We start from the raw sequence: 14,259 nt of genomic DNA, 5'->3' as shown, positions 1-14,259 counted from the left end.
AAAAAAAAATTTGGTCAAAATTTGGAGCGGCCGAAATTTGGTTTGTTTTACAAAACCCGAAATTTGAAATCGCACCACGGTTGGTCAAGGCGATCGGATGCCGGTGGGTGAACTAGGAGAGGGGTTAGGAGTAACCCAGGATCAGAGGGGGGGAGAACAATGAGGAGGTGGTTGAGGAGGTGTCAGGCGCGCAAAATGGTGTCCTCGCGCACGTGGTTGTAGCGGCACCAAATTTTGCCGCGCCCGTGACCGTAGCAGCACCAAATTGCGCTGCGCACGTGGTCGCGGCAGCCGAGCCAGAGATGCCAGAGTACATGCGAGTCTTTATGATTCAAATGATGGCAAAAATGGATGCTCAGGGGGAGCGATTGGAGGGCCAAATGGGAGACCAAATTGGAGGTTTGAAAAACAGTATATACTGGGGTAATGAGGTAATGAGGGACCTGGAATATGGTATGGGGGTAATGAGGGACGAAGCGAGGGGTACCGGTGAGGGATTAGACAAGAAATTTGGAAGTTAGACGACAAATTTGAGGGGTTAGACAACGGGATAAAAGAGGTAAAGAATGGGTTAACGGGGGTGGAAAATAGAATGGCTGCCCAGGAGAATCAGTTAGAGGGGGTGAAAAATGGGTTGAGGGGGCTAGAAAATAGGATGGAAGGCAAATTGCGGGAAATAGGGGAGCAATCCGCCCGAGAAATTAAACAAATGGGAGAGCAGATAGAGGAGGTGAAAATCGGGGTAGAAACCAAACTGGATGCTCAGAGGGATGAATTGGGACAGATGAGGGTGGCATCTACAAAAGAGAGGGAGGAGATGAAAGAGGAGATACGACGAGGTGTAAGTGAGGAGGTCTCGGGGGTACGCGAGGAGGTAAAGCGAGGTGAAAAGCGTATGGAGAAAGAGGTGAGAAATGGGATGGCAAAGTTACAAGGGGGCATAGAGGACCTGACGGAGGAGGTGGAACAGCTGACAGTGGGACAGAAGGAGTTAGTGGAGCAGGTACAAAAGAACACTGCAGTACTAGGAGGGTTAAAAGCGACACAAAACGACATTAAAAATGACTTGATAGCGACACAGAGGCAATGTCAGATGGTACGTGAGTGACTGATAACGTGGTTGGAAGAGGTGACAGAGGTAATGGAGACGAAGGACCGGCAGGTGAGGACGCACATAGAGACGGTCAAGATAGCCTTAGAGGACGAACTTGAGGAGACGCACCGGGAAATAAAAGAGGTGAAGCAAAAATTAGAGGAAGTGGAAGACGAGGTGAGTGAAATTAAGAAGAGACGGACAGAAACTAAGAGAGAAATACAGGAGGAGGTGATGGAATATGTACAAGGTCGGTGCTCAAATCGTGATGTTGTGCTCACTAACCAGATAAAGAGTTTGCAGGTGGCGAAGGAGGTGCGGAGACGAGGTGCCGAGGTGAGTGGCGATATACGTGGAAATGTACATGATGTGAGGGGAGCTTCAGTCGGCTTGGGGGTTGATTTGGATCCGGGTGTTCGTGAGAGGCCATTGGTGAAGTGTGTGATGGGTACGGTGTGCGAAAGAGGAGGTGTGCGAGAATGTCCGACTGGGGTGTGTGAGGAAAAAGTGCGCGCCAAGGAGTGAGTGTGCTGTCGAGAGTGAGTCGGTCGTAGCGCGTGTGCGAGGGAGCACATGGAAGCGCGTAGTGAGGATGTAACAAGGAAGTGTACACCTGTGGTGAGTGTTACGGAGGAAGTAACGGGAGTGTGCGCGCAAGAGTGTGCGCGAGAAAGGTGTGTAACGGACAGGTGCATGAGGAAAGAGTGCGCTGTCGAGAGTAAGGGTAAGTGCGCTGTCAAGAGTGGTGGTGAAAGTAGTGAGAGTGACACGGAGCGTGAATTGGTTGTGACAGGTGAGAGAGGATGCACACCTGGAATGGAGGGATGCACACCTGGAATGGTAGAACGCGTATGGGAATGCACGCTGGAGTTGGTCGTGAGGCACGTGGTTGGGTGTGCAAGTGAGAGCACACCTGTGATTGTCACAGAGGAGGTGACCGAGGAGGGGGCGCGAAGAGGTGTGTTGGTGAGGTGTGCGAACGACGAGTGTGTGCAAAGGTGTTCGGTGGTCAGGTGTGTGACCAAGTCTGTGAGTGGAATGAGTGTACCTGGGTGTGTAAGAGAAGGTGCAATGATAAGGAGCAAGGAACGGGCTGCGGGGTGTGAGCATACAAGTGGAGCATCGACGGTAACCGGGTTAGCGGTTAGAGCGACGTATAGCCGAATCGGGCCCTCGGTGCACGCCGGGTTTCGCGTGCCGCGAGGACCAGCGGGGATCCGAACCACGGCGGGTTCGAAAGGACCACCGTACGTGATCCACGCTGGGCCGCGCTTGGAACGGCCGCGTCCGTGCTCCACTAGGCGGAGCGGGCAGCCCGATAGGAAGGGTCGTCATGGCGACCCCTTTTTGTTGAGGCGTTCCGGCAGGTCGAGATCGGGCCATGGGATGGCTCCGTGCCAAGGTGGTGCGTGGGATCTCGGCCCGGGTAAACCTCTTTCCCTGCACCGAGTGCCGGACGCATCCAGCCGCCGGCACCAAACAACCCGCATTCATTGCTCGGCTTTACGAAGCCGGGCTGTGGAAGTGAATTGGCGCACCGAGAGGCACTAGGGAGTGGACGGTGATGATGGTAATAGTGATAGTGATTTGATACGAAATTTAGACTAGTGGGTAGAATTGGCAGTAATTGGAAAATTTTTGATTGGTTGGAATTTGGTAAGCAAAATTGATAGTGGGACGTCCCCGATGTGGTGGGATGGCAACTCTGTCATCCCTCACAGCGGGGGCAAAGGAGCACTAGACTTATGGGGTTTATGGCAGTGTAAGCTCGCCGAGGGAGGGTTTGGATAATGTGTAGGGACCTAGAAGATGACATTAGGTAACGTTAAGATTAGTTAGTGACAATGATACCTGTAGTGGGGACGCAGGTAGATTAGTGTGGATGATAATGACGTGGGAGCGCAATAGTTTAAAGGGGCGACGGGGAAGCGCAAGTTTCAGAGGGGAGTAGTTAGATGAGATGATACCGTGTGAGTGTTGGAGGTGTATTCAAGTGTAGTGAGCAGGGTATGAGTAAATGAGTGTGAGGAACAGGTGTGATTGCACAGGTGTGCAACTGAACAGGTGTATGGAGCAGTGTTTGAGTGAGTAATGGTGATGTGTGTTGTGTTGACCAACTGGTCCAGGAAGAGGAGGAGGGTGCAGGTGGCACCAGGTGTGAGTGCACAGGTGTGCAACAACAGGTATGAGGAACAGGTGTATGGAATAAATGGTAGTGTGGAGTATATGGAGTATTGGAATGGATGGTCGTGGAGTGAGTATGGTGGAAACTATGGAGTGGAGTGGATGGTGCGAAGGTGTGAATGGGGGAAGGATGGACCCCCATCACGAATACCCGGGGCGGGTAGTGTAAGTGTTAGGTAGAGGGTATAGGTAAATTGTGGTTGGATATTGGCATCTGTGGTGCGTGGTGAAAGAATGGTATTTGGATGGGTGCAGTAACCATCTATCCGTCGCTACGGCAATTGATCACATCCACAAATGATGTAATCCACACAATTTATGTACTTCACATAACGTTAATAGGAATACATGGCCGTGTCGATGGGAAATACAGTTTGTTTGAAATAAATCACAAATATCAGATGAAAGTGAAAAAAAACCTATGTGGTGTGAATGGCAATGTTCCTCGCTGAAATGTGAAAAAACTGAATTACGTGCGAACGCATAACTGTGAGCTTATGGCGGCAAAGTTGGAACATCACGTGATCGCTCTGAGCGAATCAGCGCGCTGCTCTGCGACCAGCTCAGATGCCGTGTATTATATTCCTCACTGAAATGTGCTGAGGTAAAAAAATAATATGAAATTTTTTTTTTAGGTCGGCCATGTTCTTCCCAGTTTCAATGGCCATGTCTATGCCAAATATGAAGCACGTGAGCCTCTCCGTTTAGGAGTCTATCGGTAACATCTCTCTCTCTCTCTCTTTGACTGACACACACACACACACACACACACACACACACACACACACACACACACACACACACACACACACACACACACACACACACACACACACACACACACACACACTGTTTTATTATATATAGATATATGCGCAAAAGTACCCGGCATTTCTGAGTAACAAACAATGAGTCGCTTCGTGAGAGGAATATGAAGAGAGGGGAAGGGGGGAGGAGAGGATGGAGGGCGAGGAGAAAGGAAGAGGAGAAAGGAAGGGGAGAGGGAAGGGAGGGTTAGTATATCGCACAAAAATGTTAGTCAAAAAAATGGGTACTGGAAAAAAACAAAAAGCGAGCTCTGTCTACTGTAACACCATGGCTTGCAAAAGCAGCCTGAATAGCATTCACCAAGTGGTGGTTCATCATATTCATAAAATATATGCAATCTGGGTCCATCATACAAACAACAACAACATGCATTTTAAGGCCATTTTCGCTGCGAGAGCGGGGGTTAGCCTTGCGGTCCCCATGACAATCTTCTCCATTTTGCCCTATTTTCTGCATCTCTCCTTGTTAACCCCCTTGCCCGCAATTTCTTCTTCCACCCTCTTTAGCCAAGTCTTTATCGGTCGTCCCCGTCCTCTACTTCCTTCTACATTCATTTACATCACTCTTCTCAACCAGTCACTTTCATCCTTCCTCAACACATGACCAAACCATCTCAACCTGTTCCTCTTCACAGCATCAATCACAGGCTCTATTCCTATCATCTTTCGCAATTCATCATTTGTCTTCCTCTCTCTCTCAACGATACTCCGCACGTCCACCGAACCATTCGCATTTCCACCCTTTCCAGCCTTCGTTGCTGCTCTACGTTCATTACCCATGTCTCGCTCCCATAAATCAAAACACTTCTCACACATGCAGCATACACCTTTCCCTTCAGCTTCAACGACACTCCAGTCCTCATCAGCACGCCACTCAGTTCCCGAAACTTCTTCCAGGCACATCTCACTCCAGCAACCGTTGCCGAGTCTGATCCACCTTCTCCATTCAGCATGTCTCCGAGGTAGCAAAATGTTTTCACACCTTCCAGCTTCACACCGTCTCCAAGATCCAACTCAACATATCCTCCATCTGCAGCTCCCTCTGTGCACACCTTACATTTGAATGTAGCTGCCACACTGGTTAATGACCCTCCCAGACCACTACATTTTTGATGAACCCACTCAGCGCACATTGTACATTGAATGGAGTTCACTCCGACACCCTTCCTGCACACAGCACATGGCCACTTCTCAGTTCTTTCCACCTCACCACATGCTTTACCACTTGCCATCACCTTCGTCTTTCCGATATTCACCTTCAGACCTTTTGTCTCCATACATTCCTTCCACTTGTTCATCTTTTCCTTCAGTCCATCCATACTTTCCGCAATCAACACCAGATCATCTGCATACAACAACTCCCACGGAAAACTCTCCTTTACGTTCTGAACCAGCACCTACATCACAGCTACAAATAGTAGTGGACTTAGTAACGACCCCTGATGCACTCCCACCTTCACCTCAAACTCACCACTGTTCCAGTCCTTCGTCCTTACAGCTGTGCGCGCTCTTTTGTACATTGCCATCACCACTCTGATCAACCATTCCTCCACTCCTAACTTCCTCAATGCCCATGTCAATACTTCGCGTGGAACCCGATTGAATGCTTCTCCAGATCAACAAACCCAAGAAACAACTTCTTCATCTTCTCCATGTACTTCTCCTGCAACTGCCTCACAATAAAGAGCGCGTCTGTCGTTCCTCCTCCTGGCATAAATCCAAACTGCATTTCATCGATCTTCACCTTCTTCCTTATCCTCCTCTCCAACACCCTTTCCAATACCTTCATTCCATGCTCCAATAACTTTATCGCTCGGTATGACCCACACTCCAGATGGTCACCTTTCCCCTTGTATAGAGGGACAAGGGTACTCAGTTCCCAATCCACTGGAATGCGGCCTTCTTTCACCACCAGATTACAGATCTCTGTCATTCTCTTCACACCCCAACTTCCTTCAACATGTCTCCCACAACTCCCGTCGGCCCTCCCGCTTTTCTACTCTTCATTGCTTTTATCGCTTCCTCAACTTCATTCTCAGTTATCTTCTCTGTCGTTCCTAAAACTGGGTTACTCTCTATGTTGCCATCCCATTCATTCTCTGTATTCAACAGCATTTCCATATATCTTTTCCATCTTCCTTTAATTCCATCTGGGTCCACAACGATTTGTCCCACTTCATCCTTCAAGCAACTCACCCCCATCACATCACACCTCTCTTTCGCTATCTGCTTTGCAATCCTGAATACCGCTCTCTGACCCTCTTCCGAATCCAAGAGGATTGGAGGACCTCCTGTTGGAGGTCCATCATCTAGACCGAATTTTTAAAACGGCTCGCAGGTACAGTGGAGTGACACCCTGTCCAATAGAAGTATGAATTAAGTTTAAAATCATTATGAAGTAACAAAATAAATATTTTATATATATATAATTATATAATATAGAACTATATATACTATATATATAGAACCCTGGTGTTGGGCTTGCGGCTAGGGTGCCGGCTTAGGATCCTAGAATCCTGGGTTCGAATCCCGGTCGATCGCTGAATTAACGCCAGGGGGGTTGACTCAGCCTGTCATCCTTCCGAGGTCGGCTAATTGAGTACCAGTTCACTGGTAATTCCCTGTTTGTCGTTAAAGGCGGCAAAAATGGTTGGCGTCAGGAAGGGCATCCGGCCGTAAAACATCGCTTCAAAAAGGGGACCAAAAAACAACAACCACGGTTCCCGAAAAAGGCCAACCCCCGCTTTGCGGGGAAAAATGGCCTCTAAACGGTGGTTGGTTGGTTGGTTGGTATGTATATATATATATATATATATATATATATATATATATATATATATATATATATATATATATATATATATATTGTTACGGACCGCGGATAAGATGTTGGTTTTGCCGAGCGGAGGCCCCGCGGCCCTAACAGTTACCCCGACTAACCCGATTCCCGAACGTTGGCCGGATCGCGCCACAGATATTCAATATGGAAAAGACAAAAGCGACACGGATGTGAAGAAGAAGAAGAAGAAGACGAAAAAAAGGTTGGAAATACTACTAAATTTATTCCTACTATATACATGCTCAAAGTAACCAAGGAAGAAGGAAAGATAAGAAAATAATATACAGAAGAATTAGAGACACAGTGCAATTATTACCTTATACAAGCTTAATTAAATACCCATGGACAAGACACACAGAACAAACTCACGTACACAAAAGGATGGAAAGGCAGGAGGTAGATGGCTGGAGGGAGAGGAAGGTCCAATGGTACTGCAGCACGATCGGCGCGTTTAACAGCCGCCGTTCCTTCGCGGCCCTGCTCCGGAACTGCCGTCAAGGCCCCAAGCTGCTGTCGTTGCTGCTGTGGCTGCGGCTGCTCTGTGGACGTCGCGTGCTTTGCCAGGACTCGTCTGGTCCAACCACACAACTGAACAACGTGCTTGCTTCTTGCCCAACTCTCTTGCTTGGTCCAACTTTGGCGAGCAAGGCGACGAATAGCAGGCTTTGTGCTTCCCTGGATGATCTCACGCAGTACCTTGCGCGCGCGCTTTTATAGCGCCTCCGGCGATCAAGCCGCCGGCCTTCAGGACACGCCCATCGGTGTGCTCACCTCGGCCCTGGTTGGTTTGGTCGCGCGACCCTCTGGCTCCGCCCTTGATGACGACAGGCGGGCACGCCCTTCTTCCCTGACCCGAGCACATGTTCAATGGTGGTTTTGGAGGGGATGTAATTGGCAATCGAGGCTTGGCAATGATGAAAGGGGAAAGTGAAAGGAATCTACTCTATTTCACTTGGTGCAATGGAGTGTCATCTTAATGGAAGACAAGGCCTTACCCTAATACACATAATAAAGATATAACTATCAACCAGGGGGAAATCTATGATTGGCTAACGTGTATGCTTTATGGAATTAACTACGGGAACGCCCTTTGACCTTTATACAACACTGGAGGCAGGAGGGTCCAGAATAAAGCAATATTTCACAACAATTTACCATACAATACAACGCAATAAAAAAACACAATTTTTTGTTTTGTTTTTTTGTATACAAGATCGAGGCTCGTGAAAGAGCTAACATTAATCACACAAAAAGACAAACCGACACACAAAACACAAAAAACAAGGGGAGCGGCAGACAAGATGGGGAGAGAGGGGGAAGGACACAAAAGAGAGGGGGAAGAGGGGGAAGGACACAAACACAACATTTGAGAGCAGGGACAAGCAGAGCAAGTCCTCCCGATGGAGGACTTGGGGGGAGGTGGGAGAGGAATAAAACATATGAACACTGCAAGGACTCTGGGGTGAATTACCGGGGGTAGAAAAGATCAAGGTTTTCGATGGGGGACGATAAGAGATGGTGGTGAACAGCTGTTTTAAAGACCTGGAGGGAGGAGTGGGATTGAACGGAGTGGGGGAGTTTGTTCCAGAGGCGGGAGAAAAGGGGAATGAAAGAGTGAAGGTGAGCAGAGAGCCTAGACTTTGGCAGTTTAACCATAAGAGGGTTGCAGGCAGATCTTGTGCGACCTGAAGGAATATTGGGGGGACAGAGCACAGAGAGAGCTGGGGGAGCAAGGCCGGAGAGGAGTCGGTAGAAGACAGAAAGACCACCAACCTGCATCCGGTGAGTGAGTGAAAGGCCCTCGGTGTTGACTACATCGCAGGAGATTCCAATGATTCTGAAAGCTTTGGCCTCAACAGCGTGAAGCCGAGCAAGGTGTGAGGCAGGAGCACCAGCCCAGAGGGGGGAACAGTATTCCATTGAGCTGCGGATGAAAGCCTTGTATGTGGTGAGGAGCTCAGGTGTGCCAAGGAAGGACTTCGCACGACGGAGGATGCCCAGTCGGCGACTGGCTTTGGAGGCCAGCTTGGAAATGTGGTTTTCCCAAGAAAGATCATGGCAGATAGTGAGACCCAAAAGCTTGAGCGACAGAACTTCTTGGAGAGGATTGTTGAGAAAGTAGATGGGAGGGTTGTCCAGTCGGTCCTTTCGGAGAGACATTGTAAGAGTGTGAGATTTGTCAGGATTGAAAGACATGTTCCACTTGTTTGACCAGTCTGTGATTTTGTCCAGGTCTGCAGAGAGTGAGGAGGCTGCAGATTGCCGATCTGAGGGATGAGGAATGGAGCGACAGAGAGTAGAGTCGTCAGCAAAGAGATAGAGAGGATTTTCAAGAGAGTCAGAGAGATCATTGATGAAGACCAGAAAAAGCACAGGGCCCAGAACACTACCTTGGGGAACTCCAGCCTGAACAGGAAGAGGAGATGAGAGAAACCCATTCAGGGCCACACGTTGACTACGACCAGAGAGGAAGTCCGCCAGCCATGCGTGGAGATTTCCATGGATACCAAAGGAGGAGAGTTTGGTGAGAAGAGCAGGGTGCCAGACCGTATCGAAGGCACGTGAAATGTCAAGGGAGACAGCTCTAATTTCCTGTTTGGCGTTGAGGACCTCCATCCATTGTTGAGAAAGCAGAAGCAGCATGTCCAGAGTAGAGTGACCAGGTCTGAAAAAATTGATGATCAGAGATCAAGCCATTGGAGAAGAGGAAAGATTTAATATCTGAAGCAATGATGGATTCCATGACTTTGCTGATAATTGGGAGAAGGCTGATTGGTCTGTAGTTGCTGGGATCTGTTTTTGCACCTTTTTTGTGCAAACCGGTGATGTTGGCTGATTTCCAAGCAGATGGCAGATGACCTTGAGCAAAAGAGAGGGTGAAGAGAACAGAAAGAGGGAGTGAAAGAGCAGAAGAACATGATTTTAGGACCCGTGGGCTGATGCCGTCAGGACCAGTTGCAGAATCAGAGTCGAGGGTTGACAGAAACTTTTCCACCTTGTCAGGAGGAAAGGACACAGAGTCCAGGAGCAGCTGGGTACGACTGGGTACGGTGGGTACAGAGAGGGATGGGTTTGGGACACAAGATTTAGAGGCAAACACAGAGTTGAGGCATTCAGCTTTTTCACGTGCGGAGTCAGCCGTTAAGCCGTTTGAGGTGAGGGAGGGGATGGAGGGGGAACAAACACCAGAAACAGATTTGACCAGACGCCACCAGGATTTGGAAGAGGGAGACAGATAAGAGAGTTCAGTCTTGAGAATGGTGAGATATTGTTTCCTGGCTCTCCTGAGGGTGGACACACACTTGTTTCAGGCTTTGTGAAAGGAAATGAGATTTCCTTCCGTTGGATTTGCTTTCCAGGAGACGAAAGCAAGTTGTTTCAGGGCAACAGCCTCACCACAAGATTCCGTGTACCATGGACGGGAGGAAGGGTATGACAACTGAAGACGAGATGGTATAAATCTGTGCATGAGAGAGAGCAATTTACTTTGAAAGAATTCCCAGGATGAGTTGATGTCAGAGGCGGTAGAGATGGGAGACCAGTCCAGATGATTGATGGCTGCTTGAAGACCGTGCCAGTTGGCCTGAGTGAAATGCCAGACTCGTCGACGCTGAGGAGGCTCTCTGAGAATGGTCAGAGAGATGTCCACTTTGACAAGCACATGATCAGATGAGCCGATTGGAGCAGAAGAAGAGCAGCAGACATTTTCAGGGAAGTTTGTCATAACCAAATCCAGAAGAGAAGATGCTCCGTTGACTGAGATCCGGGTCGGGAAATTGACAGATTGTGTCAGTCCCAGTGAGTCGCAGAAGTCCTTTGCTGAAGAGCCATGGCTGGTGAGAGAGGTACCCACACCCAGCCAACTGGCATGGTGACAATTGAAATCACCACATATGAGGAAGAGAGAGTTGGGATGGGTAGATAGAAGTTGGTCCATATTATCAGACAGCGAGATGTATATGGAGTCATCGCTGTTTGGTGGACGGTACAACACACATATGAACAAAAGGTGGGAGCGAAGGGGAAGCCGTAGCCAAAGGTATTCCTGGGGGTGAGGTGGAGAGAGGGCAGTGGAGAGCGAGTGAGGAAGAGAGTTTTTTATAAAGATAGCAACCCCACCTCCAGGACGAGGCTCAGGTCTATCATACCGGAGGAGGGAGTAACCTGGGAGAGATACCAAGGCATCAGAGACATCATGAAGGAGGAAAGTTTCTGTTAAGCAGATCACATCTGGTTTGTCAGAAGCAACCTGTATGGAGAGTTCAGTCAAGTTTGAGCGAAGGCCCCGGATGTTTGAGGTCCATACCGTTAATGAAGAGGAAGGGGGAGCCTCGGGTACAGAACAGGGGGGGGGGGGTAGGGTAAGATGTGGAAGAGGAGGAAGAGGTAGGGAGAGCTGTTGAAGGTGTGTCAGAGATTTCAGAGATTTCAGAATAGCTTGGAGAAAGGGAAGAATGGGGCGGACAAAAGGTTTGATGGAGATTGGGTGAGGCACAGTGAGGTGTTATTTGAGGAGGGGGCAGAGCGAGGCAGAAGGTTGGGGGAGATGAAGGTGAAAGTTGGAAGGGGGAAGAAGCAGGGAGGATGCTTTGAGTAGGAGGGGTGAGAGGGGAGTCTAGGAGGGGAGGAGCGAGGGAGAGTCTCGGAGGGGAGGGGTGTGGGGGGAGTTTAGGAGGGGAGGGGTGAGATTGGATTTTGAAAAGTGTACGATTCATGGGAAACGAACATTTTTTGCAAAATGAGTTTGAGACCTTCGAGTCAAAAATACGTTTGAGGATGCTGAAGGAGGGGTGGAGTTCTGGATAGTTTAGGGAATGTAGAAAGGAGGAACTGTAAGAGATGGTATTATATATATTTTTTGGAATGAATAGATTTGGTGAGCAAGACGAAAGCATCCTTTTGTAGGAAAAGAAGAAAAGGGTGTTATAATATATGAGAGAAAATAGTTGTTCAGGGGAGAGATTATACATTTGTAACCACGTGATCGCGAACAACGTGAAAGAAGAACGAACGAACAAATAAACGAATAAGCCCTGAGAAGGAAATATTTTTTGGGGTTTTTTTTTTTGATAGGTATTAAACAAGGAGGTATGGGGTGAACGACTGGGACGAAACAGACAACAAAAATAATTGCAGCGCATTCGACGAATCGCTGAGAGAAAAACAAAACCACAAGGTCGGAGACGGTGCGGTAACCTAAGCCTACGAGTACTGGGCCTCAGAATACTCGATATACGCATTCACCGACGATTGTGTATACATGTACGAAAAATTAGCACCGAAAATTTTCCAAAAGATACGCTATAGGTACATACACCGAAAGATAGATACAGTCTCGACAAAAACACAATTGTGAAAGATCACTTAGCTTCGAAAGCGTGAGCGCATGGAACAGCTTCGAAAAGACGTGACCTCGCCGTGATCTCGACTTCGGAACAAACGGACAAGAAACCAGGCCAAAAACACCGCCACAATTGGCCGCCACCATTTACACCTCCAAGGACCAACAAACCTCGCCGAGCACGTGTTATAACACAAGGACCGCGGGGTCCGGGACGGGAGAGTGGAGTGATGCCGCAGAGGGCGTGACCTGCACGAGCCGGCGAGTTGGGAGGCTTTTATTGGCTGAGGAGTGCGCCAATGTGACGTCATTGGCGAGAGATATTATCGACGGTCGGACGTCAGTTTCAGTAGTTGGCTGCCAGCACTCCCGCAGAGAGTCGAGTCGAGCGGAGTCCGAAGGAGTTCACGGCTTGCGAGGGCCCCGGTGCGATCCCGAGTTTGGAGAGTCCTTCCTGTCCCTGGTCAAGTGGAGTTCGTTTGCTTTGTGCAGCCCTGCGTTGGACCTTTGGAGCAAGGGAGCTGGTGGTGTGCCGTTGAACCGACGAGGCCTGGTGGTGCTCGGAGGCGGTCGGAGAAGGCCTGGTGGCGGCCGAGCGGGGCCGTGTTACAAGAAGACGACAGACAGATAAGCCCGAGCTCCGCGTACACTGTACACAACATGACGTGTTTCTTTTGCAATTCATAATCTCCCTCGTATCGTGTTTGATATCTGTTGTGTGTGGGATCCCAATTTAGGCTTCTTATTAGAGTTATTACCGGTGCGTGCTTTTTCACTGTCTTTACTTTTCATGAATAAATCCTTGTATTATTTTATATATATATCTGAACGCAGTTTCCTGTTTGATTTTAATAGGTAAGGCTGCGGAGCTTTGCTGTGTCCCGTCCCGCCATTCAGCACGTTTAACTTTAAGTGTTTGATTTGGAATCCGCTATTGAGTTTTCGCCTCGTCATCGGCAATCCGCAACTGTGGTGTTAATCACGGTTGCGCGACAATATATATATATATATATACACAGACTTGGCATTTAATATGGAATTTTTTTTTTTTCTTGACTTGGGCTTACTTTCTTAACTCAGTATATCAATCTGGTGAGTTTCTTTTACACTTTTGTGATTTATTTGTGAAAAGAACCATGTCACTGATTGTCTGTCGCAGCAAGAAGTCAACAACAGGATTATATCACAGGTGGCGTGGCAAAATGTACGGACAGGTGCATTTGCCGATTGGCTTCACAGTCGGGTATACAAGGGTTGTTGCGCTCTGTATTAGTGGAAAACAACTGCTGCACGTCTCCAAAAGTTATTGCCGCTTCCTCTGGAGATGGTCCGTCAACTCGACAATGCTGTTTGTCATTGAGTGGTGGCTTTACGAAATTACGGCATGAAAGAGCGTGCTATTGCTTGGCAGTATGGCATCACTCAAGGTCAGGTGTCAAAGATCCTGAAACGAAATGCTCAGAGGGGTGTCCCTACTCCAATACCTGACCATCAATTCAGAGTAATTACTTTTCAAAAAATCAAGATCACAAATAATAAATCCAACCCTGTGTATTTGTAGAAGAGACAATCAAAAAAAATAAAAATAAAAATAAAAACGCACATGACAAGCTCCAGGAACCTGCTTTCCATTGAGGTTCTGCAAGCAGTGCTCTGCAGACAATTGATCTGGGAATTCAACAAAACCATAGCCTGCCGGAGATCTGCACACAACACGCATGTAAAACATGGCATCGATGTCAGTTCCACAACTATGTGCACAACTTGAGTCACATCTAGAGACAGGCAGCTGATGCTGGAGAAATTAGGTTCATGCAAATGTATTCAAGGCTACTTGATGTGAATTTCACATGCAGGATGGCAAACATTTGGGGATGAATCTCAGATCTCCATGAAGACTAATCCATCTGCACATGCTACAGCACCAGCACCCTGAAAGAAAATAGCACCCGTACCCTAATAGACACCAATTATT

General features: G+C 48.3%; 1 protein-coding gene across 2 annotated transcripts in view; it reads right to left on the bottom strand.

Annotated features, from left to right (window-relative positions):
* The window catches only part of LOC137421739 (tRNA selenocysteine 1-associated protein 1-like), a 98,926-nt gene that overhangs the window by 4,656 nt on the left and 80,011 nt on the right, over window positions 1–14,259 (bottom strand). For both annotated transcript variants that reach the window (XM_068108076.2, XM_068108077.2), the window contains exon 3: window positions 13,888–13,987. In XM_068108076.2, coding sequence (XP_067964177.2) covers window positions 13,888–13,987 — 100 coding nt within the window. The remainder of the gene's footprint in view (window positions 1–13,887; window positions 13,988–14,259) is intronic.

Source organism: Myxine glutinosa, chromosome 2 (genome assembly GCF_964187855.1).
Source record: "Myxine glutinosa chromosome 2, kmMyxGlut1.1, whole genome shotgun sequence".
NCBI classification, from domain to species: domain Eukaryota; kingdom Metazoa; phylum Chordata; class Myxini; order Myxiniformes; family Myxinidae; genus Myxine; species Myxine glutinosa.
The sequence above is the reverse complement of the archived record's forward strand: the minus strand, read 5'-3'. Positions and strand labels throughout refer to the sequence as shown.